The sequence below is a fragment of the Arachis hypogaea genome, chromosome 14 (assembly GCF_003086295.3).
Source record: "Arachis hypogaea cultivar Tifrunner chromosome 14, arahy.Tifrunner.gnm2.J5K5, whole genome shotgun sequence".
Classification (NCBI taxonomy): domain Eukaryota; kingdom Viridiplantae; phylum Streptophyta; class Magnoliopsida; order Fabales; family Fabaceae; genus Arachis; species Arachis hypogaea.
This window is the reverse complement of record NC_092049.1, coordinates 2,327,696-2,341,209: the sequence shown is the minus strand read 5'-3', so window position 1 is coordinate 2,341,209 and position 13,514 is coordinate 2,327,696. Positions and strand designations below refer to the sequence as shown.

At 37.4% G+C, this 13,514-nt stretch overlaps 1 protein-coding gene and 1 long non-coding RNA gene across 3 annotated transcripts; one reads left to right on the top strand and one right to left on the bottom strand.

Moving 5' to 3' along the window:
• Positions 1 to 4,477: 4,477 nt before the first annotated feature.
• LOC112740924 (kinesin-like protein KIN-12B) lies at positions 4,478 to 12,860 on the top strand. Of its 2 annotated transcripts, XM_025789646.3 has the most exons (17): positions 4,478 to 5,656; positions 5,751 to 5,888; positions 6,234 to 6,317; positions 6,404 to 6,529; positions 6,625 to 6,684; positions 6,801 to 6,854; positions 7,063 to 7,155; positions 7,623 to 7,718; positions 8,020 to 8,165; positions 8,831 to 8,980; positions 9,088 to 9,217; positions 9,321 to 9,582; positions 9,688 to 10,361; positions 10,442 to 10,540; positions 10,672 to 10,824; positions 10,901 to 11,782; positions 12,277 to 12,860. In XM_025789646.3, exons 1-17 carry the CDS (start codon positions 5,363 to 5,365, stop codon positions 12,565 to 12,567), a joined length of 3,732 nt encoding a protein of 1,243 aa, XP_025645431.1. In that variant the 5' UTR covers positions 4,478 to 5,362; the 3' UTR covers positions 12,568 to 12,860. The 2 variants fall into 2 exon arrangements, with proteins under 2 accessions (XP_025645431.1, XP_025645430.1); XM_025789645.3 differs by having other exon boundaries at positions 9,321 to 10,361.
• On the bottom strand, positions 7,773 to 13,514 carry LOC112740926 (uncharacterized). The gene is made up of 4 exons (XR_003171323.2): positions 13,169 to 13,514; positions 8,810 to 10,590; positions 8,561 to 8,683; positions 7,773 to 8,200 (listed from the first exon to the last, which is right to left on the bottom strand). It is a non-coding gene; the product is annotated as an uncharacterized lncRNA (long non-coding RNA).

Genomic DNA, 13,514 nt, shown 5'->3' with positions numbered 1-13,514 from the left:
TTGGAAAATTAGCACAAGTAACATGTCAAGTTCATCTGCAATAATTTCTACTTCCAGTGATGAAAGAGAAAAGGATGTTTGAAATATTTTCATACCTCTTACTACAAAAGTTAAGATATTGTCGGTGGGGAGTGGATCCTCTCCAGTGGAAAAAAAAAATTGGATGGTGTTCAGTGTTTAATTTCACTCTTCATTGCTCTCTCTTTCTTATTTATTTTTGGTCTCATTTATAGAATTAAAGGTGAGAAATTACACTTTATTTTTTCAAGTGTTAAAATAATTGGAAAGAATCTATTTCCTTCTGAAAGTATGGTGTTGATTATGCTTATCATGGGTTAAGTGCATTAATGCATGTCATATAATCACTATGGGGTGGTTGCTTAATACTTAATAGGTTGTCACTAGGATTCGTCTCCTATATAGCTAGCGACACAAGGTTTGATTAATTTTTCAACTTACCAATTAGAAAGATTAATTTTTAAACTTACCAATTAGAAATGATGTTTGTCATAATCCATGTGTCAGTACTATCATGCAAAAAAATTTTAACTGTCACAAACTTTACTTAGTATATTATGTACTCCTTTAAATGTGAGCATAAGAGATAATAATTTTTTTATTACCCAAAATACAAGTTTAGTTTTTTCTAATATGTCAAAAACATTACTATCAGAAAATTTCATAGTTACTGTTGATCCATTGACAAAGTTTCATCAACGGTTAAATGAAAATAATTATAATTTGGTTAATATATTAACTCATCATATGACAACAATACTTAGTCCTTTTATTTAGTCAACAAATATTAAGTACGAGTAATTAATCTATAAAGTAAACCAAATTGCTACCATAGTTATTGTAAAGGAAAATCAAAATAATGTTAATGAAGTACAAGACAAAAATGCAGAACCAAATCCTCCTGAACATGATATGAATTTGAATAGACAAGATAAAAATAATGGTAATGTGATAAAATATGATATTAGACTACAACAAAATGTTAATCAAATTGTTGAACGAAATGGTATTATGGGACAAAATGTCAATCAAGTGATTGAACAAATTCTGAAAAGATTAGGATTTAATATTGGATTTGCAAATTAACCTCACTTTGTGACGTCTTTTTCTAAATTTATTTAACAAGCTGAATTGTTTGGGGATAGAAGTTTCCTAAGTCATTAACTATATTCTTTGGGAAGATGAAAAATCGTCAATAAAAGCACATTGCTTGCTACACTGTTAAAATCAATGAGGTGATATCATTTTTTTTTTTTGTATATCAAAGACTTGAATCCAAAACTTTTAATAAAATTATAAATAATTTATCATCCCAACTAATTTTATTTGTATTATTTTTATATATTTAATTAATAAAAAATAAATCAATAAATACATTAGTGCATAACTGCATTACTATATAAAAAAGACTTCGGAGTAGCAGGTTTGTTTTTTTTTTTATATTATTATTCACGTTGTTTAAGGATTTTTTATTTAAATAAATAAAATAAATATCATAATTACCGAAATAAATAATTTAAAAAATATTTACCGTTTTGTATTCTTAAGTCATATCTCGTTTATAGTGTAAATGAGATGAAAATTTATGTATATTGTTTACATTGTAAACGAGATACGACACGTCAGCTGCAACGTGAGTGTAAACGAGATATATAGAATACAATCGTAGTAGCTATAAAAGGATGTCTAACCCTTGGTATTTCTCACAAACTTTTCCTATCCTTTTTGTGTCTCATATTTCTCACAAATACAAGACATTAATGACTAATAATAGTCCATACATAGTTGTGCTTGTTTATCCCAACTGTCGTATGAGAAATGATGACAACGGGATGACATTTGAGTGTGAGGATCCGATATTGTTTCGCACTCAGCGTGTGAAAACGTTGTCGGATTTGAAGAGTTTGATATTGAGCAAGCTCGACGATACACAAGTGAGGGAAATCGGAAGGGTGGCATATAGGTTGCTGGCACCCATGGGTAACGGAGTCTTCCGGTTTCGACTATTCTGACTTCAAGGGGACGAGCATGTGCGACTGATGTTCGACATCCATGGGATGATCATGGTGGAGCAGGTAATGAAGCTTTCCGCAGAGGTGGGACACAGTGATGGTGGGAGTTCCGTACACTCAACCTATGTACAGGACGACCGATGTCCGTGACGCTCCGTTGTGCCGCCAAACAATGTGACTAGTACGTCCAGGCCAGCATAGCCGAGCCCCAGGATAACGCCCTATATTCCGCAAAGTCACGGAGAAGCGGTAGCAAACGTATGTGCACCAGGTTGTTGGACTTGTCTGTCAACAGATACCCTCCAATTAGTAACATAATAAGCACCTGGCGTACTGTTGGAGGGTCTCCGGGTCGTTGGTCGGGGGCATCTGGTGGACACGATCACGTAACCACACCAGCTTTAGCGTGAAGGACTCCTTCCTCTGCGCAGCCTGCTGTGCCGCCACCGGAGGCCTGGCACCAAGCAGCTGCTCCACCATGGCCCACGTCTCGGTCTGGTACCACCTACCGAAGTCACGAAGGCACCCCCAATAGTGTTCCCGTGTGCACGTAGGCATAGGTGGTACGCCACGTCTTGCAAGGTAATAGTGACCTCACCCAACGGGAGATGAAACGTGTGCGTCTCTGGACGTCATCGCTCCACGAGTGCCGAAATCAGGGAATTATCAAAAGTGAAGTCCCTGAGGGGCACCGTGTCACTGAATTCGGCCTCAGCTAGATACGGGACAATAGCGTACGGTGGAGAAAGGGTATGGCTGACTCGTCGAGGCAATAGAAGGCGAGGCCTCTGCGAAATAAAAAAAAATTAACTTATAAAGAGATAATCATAAATTTTTGTCGTCTATATAGAGATACTTCTACTTAAGAATATACTTCCATGTTTCAAGTCTACACATGTCTCTAAATTACATACGCCAGTAAGAAAATCCTAATTAAGTCATAATAATCTTACGCAAGCAAATACAGTTCTAAATTCATCATACAGAACGCTTGTCACTACGAGACTACCCTAACAATGTCCACATACTTAAATTAACCAAACAGAACACAACGTAACTGTTGGGAATAATACACCATTTTCCCTTGAGAAAACACCTTTGACAGAGAAATAAAATAGACACAATCACAACACAAGAATTTAACGTGGAAACTCCAATTACCGGAGAAAAAATCACAGCCGTTGTCAAATGACAACCAGAGAATATCACTATGTGAAAATTGTTACAACACATAGACTTCTTTCTCTCATCGGCACCACAGTACACCCACATTCTCTCAAAGCAAATATCTAACTACACCTCACAACACTCTCTAATAAAGAGTACAGACGAAAAAAAAAATCAGATACAAGCTTAAAGTGTTTCTGACTGGTGCAAAAATAAATGGAGAACTTAGCCTCATATTTATAGCCTAGGCCACTCACTCCATTTGCTATCCTGAGCAATGTGGGACTAATTCAACCAAATCCTAACAATCTCCACCTTGATTGAAATAGTCACACATCTTCAGCTTCCATTGTCAACACCGACAATTCTTTGCTGTCATTGTCTATACCGACAATCATAGTTCAGAGAACTATCATACTCCACCATGAAGTATACTCACTTGGAATTAGACCACTCCAAGCATTTCGCCTTGGTACAGATCGAAACTTTGCTGAAAATTCATGGTGCAACTTCCAAATTGGCTTTTCCTGGAAGTTCTTCAGCCATCGACCTAACTCCGCCACACACCTTGCATCTCAACGCCAACCAATGCCCGTGTGCAATTGTGGACCCGATTGCCACAACTCATCCTTATCCATGGCAGTGCGGTAATACCATGAGGATACTTCTTGTCTTCTAGAGAACATCATCTTCTCTCATAGAGAGAGCAACCAGAGATCTTCTCCTTCAACGCCTTGTGCAAACCTGATTGTATCAACACATCCTTGACTTGTATTTGCCACAAGCCAAAATTGATTCTTCCATCAAATTTCTCTATTTCAAGCTTCACAGCACTTGAATATCCTGACATTGTTGCAACTGTATACTGGAATAGTATAACTCAACCGTGCACTAGGAAGGGTCCCCAGGAAAGAGAGGTGGGTCACAATGGACACACTTAAATACCAGGTCTTTCCTTAGCCAGAACCTTTCCAAACAGCACTCTTACAGTGTCACACTGCCTTCCAGCAACAACAACAGCAACCAAAGATCAACCTCAAGCCACATGACAAAATTCTTTTCTGATGTGGAAGGTCAGACTAGGCTGCAACCACAGAGCATACTAAGAATAAATCCCACCGAACCGAAGCTCTTGATACCGCTTGTTGGGAATAATACACCATTTCCCCTTGAGAAAACACATTTGACAGAGAAATAAAATAGACACAATCACAACACAAGAATTTAATGTGGAAACTCCAATTACCGGAGAAAAAACCACGGCCGTTGTCAAATGACAACCAGAGAATATCACTATGTGAAAATTGTTACAACACATAGACTTCTTTCTCTCACCGGCACCCCAATACACCCACACTCTCTCAAAGCAAATATCTAACTACACCTCACAACACTCTCTAATAAAGAGTACAGAGAAAAAGAAAAATCAGATACAAGCTTAAAGTGTTTCTGACTGGTGCAAAAACAAATGGAGAACTTAGCCTCATATTTATAGCCTAGGCCACCCACTCCATTTGCTATACTGAGCAATGTGGGACTAACTTAAATTAACTTAAATTAACCAAACAGAACACAACGTAACTAACTTCGAAGTCGGCCGCCTCGACGTAGTGCGATGTCTCGTTCAGTCTGTTGATGTCTCCGTCGTTTCTCGTCTGGCGTGCCATCATTGTATCAGTCTCAAATATAGTAGAAAAAGGTTAAAAGAGAGGAGAAAGAGATTGACTAAGTCAAAATGAAACTCAGACGCACGCTGTAAACAACTTATACTTATAAGCGTGGTCAGGCCTTATCTCGTTTACACTGTAAACGAGATGTTTACAATGTAAACAAGATAAGACCAAAGTATTTAATTCGATAAATATTATTTAAATTATTTATTTTAATAATTATTATATTTATTTTATTTATTTAAATAAAAAATCTCGTTGTTCAAAATTCTTATTGTTTCTTTATACTTTTTCTATTAAAAGACCTCGATCTTTGGAGTCTTGAGGGTCACAGGATCCAAACCCGTTTCAGGCGCTCCAGATCCAACACAAATTCAAAATCCGCATCTTCGCTCTCTCCCATCCCAATTATTCAAAATTCTATCTTCTACTTCTCGCCCCCAACGGCTACTTCAACTTCCTCTCTCTCTCTCTCTCGATCCACCACCAACAAAAATGAAGCACTTCATGCTGCCCAAAAACGCGAGCCTAAGGGACGCTTCCGCCGCGGAGCTCCCCAAACAGAGGCCGAGCAACTCTCGCAAGCACAAACCCTCAAAAGAGAACGACCCTCCCTCAGATCCCAATATTTTCGCTGTCGCTGCTTCCGATTCAAAGCCTTCGCCGGCCAAATTGAAGAGCCCCCTGCCTCCAAGACCTCCTTCTTCCAATCCACTGAAGAGGAAGCTCAGCGCCGATGCTTTTGCTGACAACTCGGTCCCCACCGGATCCTCCGATTCCGGCGTTAGGGTACTTCACTGTCTCCTCTGCTTGATATAGTAACAGTCAATACTGCAATTTTGATGAACTGATTAATTTATAAATTTATTTTTGGTGTCACTAGGTTGTTGTGAGGATGAGGCCACTGTGCAAGGACAAGGATGAAGAGGATCCTATAGTTCAGAAGATCTCTGATGATTCGGTGTCGATCAATGGCCAGACTTTCACCTTTGATTCGGTTGCAGATATGGAAGCTACGCAGGCATGGTTTAACTTTCTATTTGACCCAAAATTTGATTATCTGTAGTGTTTTTATCTTCTTTTAAGTTCAAAGTAAAATAATAATTACTTTTCCAGAAACAAAATAATTTCTAAATGTTTACTAACTGCTTGTGGTTTTTGGTTTGATAATCTTTTTATTCCAATTTTCCAGCTGGATATTCCAAAGTTCAACTTATTCTTTGATTGAGTCACAGTGTGTGTTGGTTTCTATTAGCTTGTTTTGAGTTCAACGTAAGATAATGATTATTTTTCCAAAAGAATCAATTGCCAAATGTGTTAATTACTTGAGTTTAGTGTTTGATAAACTCTTAGTTCAACTTTCCAGCTGGATATTTTCGAGCATGTTGGGGTGCCTCTGGTTGAGAATTGCTTGGCTGGTTTCAATAGTTCAGTGTTTGCTTATGGACAGGTAAAAATTTCTACGTTTTCCTTTTGAATTTTGTTGTGTTCATTGTAAATTATGGTTATATAACTTTTATTTATTTAAAAAAAAAGACTGGGAGTGGAAAGACTTATACAATGTGGGGTCCTGCTAATGCTTTATCGGAGGAAAATGCAGCCAGCGAACAACGGGGTCTTACACCCCGTGTCTTTGAGAGACTATTTGCACGCATAAATGAAGTGAGCACAGAATTCTTTTCCTTTTTTACATTCCCTGAAGAATTTGTGTGTGCACTATTTGGTGGTGTTTATCTGTTGTATTTTTTCCTGCACAGGAGCAAACTAAGCATTCAGACAAACAACTCAGCTACCAGTGCCACTGCTCTTTTCTTGAGGTTGGATAATTCTCAGTTACATGTTTCCAATTCCATGATGATGCACATTTTTCGACACTTTTTGACAGAAACACAAAAGAAAAAGAAAAGTAATAATAATAAAATATTTTTTGCAGATATACAATGAACAAATCACGGATCTTTTAGATCCAAATCAAAGAAACCTACAGGTAAATCTAAAACATTAAGTTCTTTATTTCCTTTTTTTCCTGCCTCTTGTCAATTATTTTACTGCTTATGTTACATAGCCAATCCCAAGCCTGGATGAAAGAGGAGGGTTGTGTTAAGTCTTTGATGTCCATCAAAACTTTATCGAATCTTCATGAAAATTATTTTTCACCATTTTATACTTTAACTGATCTTTTGTTGTGTATCCAGATAAGGGAAGATGTTAAATCTGGTGTTTATGTAGAAAACCTTACGGAGGAGCAAGTGTCAACCATGAAGGATGTAACTCGTCTTTTAATAAAGGTGTGATCATGGATTCATCATAGTTGCTTTAGCACATGTGTTGTAGTTGTAGTAATGTAAAATGTTCTCTTAATGTCTTCTTTCTTATGATCTCTTAATGCACAATATCTAAGGATATGATTAGATAGTCTTATCCCGCTGTTCTTTTTTCTGTAGCTGGTCATTTTTTATGTTGAGAAGCTTGACAGAAAGTAGTCACGTTGCTTACTTAATGCCACAAAGTTGAATGATTTCGTTTCATGGAATTAGATGAAGATATTTTAAAATTTAAATTTCAAAATATATTGTTATAGGAATATCCCTGAATTTCTTAGTGCTTGTTTTCGGTTTCAATAAAACATTTATTTAATTAATTAATACATTGTCAACCTGGAAAAATGTTGGTTGGCCCATATCATACATATCCCTATTTGTTATTTTTTAACCCTTTTTTTCGTATTTTACATCATCAGTGTTTCATTTTGCAGGGATTCACAAACAGAAGAGTAGGTGCAACCAGTATAAATTCTGAGAGTTCTCGCTCACATACTGTTTTTACTTGTGTTGTTGAATTTCGATGCAAGGTGATGCACTCCTCTCTCATTTCCTGGAAACTATCAAGCTACATATTTTAAGTGTTACAAGTAAACTGGCTATATTATATTATAGAGGAGTTTGTTTTGATAGGATAGTAGGATATAAAATAACGTGTTGATGTCATAATGTGTTTCAAGTGAGAACAGAATTACTGAGATTTGTTTGCTCAATGAACTGCTGTATGGTAGATACTACGGCTCCTGACAATGGAGCTGTAGATAGATATGTTTACTCAATTTCTTGTGACATATATCTGGAACTGGGCTTGAAGTAAATACTTGCTTGCAGAGCTCAGTAGATGGTACAAGCAGATTTAAAACAAGTAGAATCAATCTTGTTGATCTAGCTGGATCAGAAAGACAAAAATTGACTGGTGCTGCAGGGGAGCGTTTGAAGGAAGCCGGCAATATCAATAGATCACTCTCACAGCTTGGGTATGGTTTAACATGTTTGTATGCTACTTTGCGAGCTGATATCAGAGATTTATGATATTTAGTTAGTAGTTACGGATAGTGTATTATGGCTTTATATCACATCATTTGGAACCGTATTTTATGGAAAGTGAATAACCATTCTGTTACAACTTGAAAGTTGAATCAGCTTTAATCAATGTCTAGATTCTGCTCATATTCTATGGTTTTCATGGAAAATTGAGCTCAAATAATCAGCCAATAAATAAAGCAATATGAATATAAGATATCCTGAGCAGGACATTGGATAAATGTGAAATGTGAGAGTTATTGTGGAACAATAAATATTTTGCTTAATGTTAACAAGCATATGATATGGACTGCTCAGTATATATTCCGGCAAAAAATTTTTCCATTACCTGACTGAGTTTCGGGTGTGGTGCTTTATTTGCTGCAAAGAACTGCTTCTGTAATCTGTGTAGCTCAAACATGAAAAGCAAAGTTTCTTGATGCTCTTAGCCTCTTACCCTGTTTCAAACAAACTAAATAGAAAACACAGATGAAATTTATAAGAGCAAAATGTTGAAAAAGGGAAAAAATTATATATCATAGGCAATTAGGCATACATGTATATTGGGATCAAGAATTTCATCTTAGCTAGTACTTACTGAGGTTAAATGGCGGTGCAGGAATCTGATAAATATTCTTGCAGAAATTTCTCAGACAGGAAAGCAGCGCCATATACCATATAGAGACTCCAGGTTGACATTTTTATTGCAGGAGTCTCTTGGAGGAAATGCAAAATTAGCAATGATTTGTGCTATTTCTCCAGCACAAAGGTAGTATGTAAACCAGTGCTTATTTTATATGTATTTGTCTTTGATGTGTATTTTATTGTGATCGTTATGTATTATGGATCCCTTTGGATGTGATTTTGGCTCTGCAGTTGTAGAAGTGAAACTTTCAGTACACTGAGATTTGCACAACGTGCCAAAGCTATCAAGAACAAGGCAGTTGTTAATGAAGTCATGCAGGAAGATGTCAACCAATTGCGAGAAGTGATACGACAATTAAGGGTGGGTACTCTCTGTCACAATGGTCCATCATTTTATTTATTTATGTATGTTTTGCTTTCGTATGGAGTTCGTGTTGGATAACATGAAAGTATGAAATCATTAGGATGAGCTGCATCGAATCAAAGCAAATGGTTACAATCCATCAGACTCAAGTGGAGGTCATTCAGCAGCTTGGATTCGAAGAAGCTTGAATTTATTACAGTCTAGCCTCAGTCGGCCTCTACAATTATCTCGCGTTGATGAAGATGGTGATGAAGAGATGGAGATTGATGAGGAAGGTGTTCGTGACCATGATGCTGTTTCCTGCAGTGCCACTATGTTGGATAATTGCAATCTTGCACAAAATGACAAGGAGCAGGATATGGGTAAACCCTGTGATGATAAAAATACTCCTAGTTGCTCTGGCAGCAGATGCCTTAATGAAAAATCATCCAGTTCAATAGTAACAACCAGTTTCTCACTTCCTGTAGGTGAATCCGTAGGAGATTTTACTGGTTTTTCAGCCCCTAAAACGTCCAGTGATTCTCCTAGTGCTACAATGGATTGTGTCACCCCAGATAGTCTCAGCATAGTTCCTTGTGATTCATCCCCATTACTTAAATCCCCAACTCTCAGTATTTCTCCTAGGCTCAGCAGTGGAAGGAAAAGTCTGCGGATGTCATCAGTGGTCTCCCCTTCTGAGAATGACCTTGATGTTGAAAGTGAGATGGGAATTAAAACTGGGAATCAGAAAAGCTCATCCGCTGCCTTTTCAACTCAGACAGATCCAAATTTCCTTTCTAAAACAGAAAACTTAGCAGCAAGCATACGGCATGGTCTTGAAATTCTTGATGGCCATCGTCGTAGTGCTGCTTTGAGGCATTCATCATATAGGTTTTCATTACTACCAAGAGAATCCAGATTAGTTGTTCCAGCTAACAGAGTTGATGTTGGAGTGCAGACTTTTCTTGATGATACTGTCAAAGAAGATTCTTCTGTATTCACATGTAGTAATTGTAAAAACAGAATGCAAGTTGATGCTGATGAAGCTGACAATAACTCAAACCTACAGTTGGTACCCGTTGATTGTCCTAACTCAAGCCTAGAGTTGGTACCTGTTGATAACCTTGGGTCCGCTGATAAGTCGAAGAAGCATGTTCTGAAAGTACATACAAAAACTCTAGCTGTATTTTCCTGTATAATTTGAATTCATTATATCATTTATAAATCTTTCCTGCATCACAGGCAGTAGAAAAGGTTTTGGCAGGATCTATAAGGAGAGAAATGGCACTTGAAGAATTCTGTGCAAAGCAGAACTATGAGCTAATGCAGCTTAACCGCCTGGTAAGTTTCTCTTGAGTTTCTGTTGTTTATCTACCACCATCCCAGTGTCCCTGTCAAAAAAAAAAAAAAAAGAAACCAGTGTTTTACTAGTTTGTTGCCGTGCCCGCAACCATTTGCAATCATATTTGTAGGTGCAACAGTACAAACATGAGAGGGAGTGCAATGCCATAGTAGCACAAACAAGGGAAGATAAAATTCTTCGCCTTGAGAGCCTCATGGATGGTGTTTTACCCTCCGAGGACTTCATGGATGAAGAACATCTGGCCCTTGTCCATGAACACAAGGTAGAATATGTTCTTCTAAGGTTTTTGAATTCTTACTATATCATGTGCTTATAAATTACTTATCTACTGTCAACAGCTTTTAAAGGAGAAGTTCAAGAATCATCCCGAAGTTTTGAAGATGCAGATAGAGTTAAAAAGGGTAAGAGATGAACTAGAACAGTATCAGAGTTTCTACAAATTGGGTGAGAGGGAAGTGTTGATGGAAGAAATACAAAGTTTAAGAAGCCAGCTTCAGTTTTACGTTGATTCTTCATCTCAATCTGGAAGGAAGCAATATCCCCTGTTGCAGTTAACTAGTTCCTCCCAACCTAGATTGTCAGCAACACTCACAGCCATCCCAGAGTCAACAGATGAGAAAGCTGAAACAGATGAAATTCCAGAGTCAACAGGGGAGGAGAGGGCTGAGGCCAATGAAATTCCAGCATCATCAGAGGAGAGCTCTGAAGCGATACTTGAAAGAGAAAGAATTAAATGGACTGAGGCAGAAAGCAGATGGATTTGTCTTTCTGAGGAATTGAGAGCTGAGCTTGAATCTAACAGATTGCTAGCTGAAAAGAGGAAGCAGGAATTGGATGCCGAGAGGAAGTGTAGTGAGGAACTTCAGGAAGCAATGCATATGGCTATAGAAGGCCATGCAAGGCTTCTCGAACAGTATGCAGATTTGGAAGAGAAACATATCCAATTGCTTGCGAGGCATAGAAACATGCAGCAAGGAATTGAGGATGTCAAGAAAGCAGCCTCCAGGGCAGGAGTAAGAGGTGCAGAGTCTAAGTTCATAAATGCCCTTGCTGCGGAAATTTCAGCATTAAAAGCAGAAAGAGAAAAAGAAAGGCGAATCCTAAGGGATGAAAACAGAGGCCTTCAATCCCAATTGAAGGATACTGCTGAAGCAATGCAAGCTGCAGGTGAATTGCTTTTGCGGCTTAAAGAAGCAGAAGAAGCTGTCACTACTGCACAGGTTAGTAAGAATCAATTGTACTTCCACTGTTCATATTATGGTCCAAGTAACTTAAATTTATTAATGATATCTTCTACACGGAGATCTTCTCTAATATTTTATGCTTCTATTGCTTCCATTCATTTAAACCTTTAATGTGCTTTTAAATTGTCTATTTGGTTGTCAAAATAATCAAAATATTATCTCCTCGCACCAAAATTAGTCTATAAAATGAACAAAAAAAAATGAAAAACATATCATTCTTGTGGAATTTTAACACTCATGGTGACCCTAAGGAGACTAACTTGTTACTTTCTTGAATGATGAGAGACCACTGAAGAGGTTTGAATCCCGAGAGACTTGTCTCTCAATTTTTTTGAGTGATAAAAAAGGATCCCTTCATAAAAATTTTCCTGTGATTACTTATGGCATTAAGTCTCTTTTATCTACCAATGTGAAAACCTGAAAGGCTCAGTGAATATTTGAGACTGACTTTTTATAACATATAATTGCAGAAACGTACAATGGATGCAGAACTGGAAGCTACAAAGGCCTATAAACAAATGGAGAAGCTTAAGAAGAAACACGAAAAGGAAATCAGTGAACTCAATATTCAGCTCAAAGAAACACGTGCGAAAGAATTGATGCGACCAGCCTATGATGATGACATTGTAATGCCCATATATGATGAGCCACATAGTAGTAGTGTTCATGATCTTGAGCACTTTGATAATACAGAGGATGGGGAGTTTGAAAAACTAGCAGAACCATCATGGTTTTCTGGCTATGATAGATGCAACATATAGAAGAGATAATCACACCTTTTTTGTATGTCCCTGTTACAAAGTTTGTTGATAAATGATTGTATTCTATTCTTTCGTTCTTACTCTTTGTGAGCATAAATGAGTTTGTCTCTTGCTTGCTCCGAAGAGAGATTTGTGTAATAGAAATGTGACTTTTACATGTCTCATGTCTGATGTGATAATCAAAGGCCCTTTATGATATGTATCTATGTAAGAGGTTATGAAAATGAATGAACCATGAGGAAGCAACTGTACCGACATATTAAATATTGAAAGGGATTTTTCCAAGGCTTTGATTTTTTGTCTTCGTCAAATGTCAATAGTTTAATACCATGTTTGAATGAATAATTTTCTTACATAATACGTTTCTTTTTTTATTTTTGGTCAGGTCTTATATAGTAAGGTCATGTCTAACAAATCACCAATAGCCTGAATAGAATAGTCTCACAATATTTACCAAAAAAAAAAAAGAATAGTCTCACAATAACTACCGCCCCAAGGAAAAAAAACTGATAATATAAATTAATTTAGTATTTAGACACTGCTTGATTCGCCGCTTTTTTCCTGCTTTTACTTCAGGTTATAAAGGAAGGGTTATGACTACCTTGAACTCACTCATTCGGGCGCAATACCCATCCTTCTTGAGCCTAGGATATGAAGAGTTAGATTCGGAAAACAGCTAGAGAAGACTGCACATCACTGAAGATATTGTCAGATCTTTCTGGTCGGTTTAAGCCAAGAAATGGTATCCGGGGGCAGGGCAAGATAGAATCCTTCTTTTATGAAAGAGAATGCGATCCACTAGAGAAAAATAAGATTTTTGCTGCTAAGAACATAATTATCCAAAACAGTTAGCTAACAGCCCTAGCACGGCTCTCGAAAGAGGAAGATTCAGAACGCTTCGCATTGGCTAGCTTGCTTGGCCGCACACATATGTATCTATTAGTAAT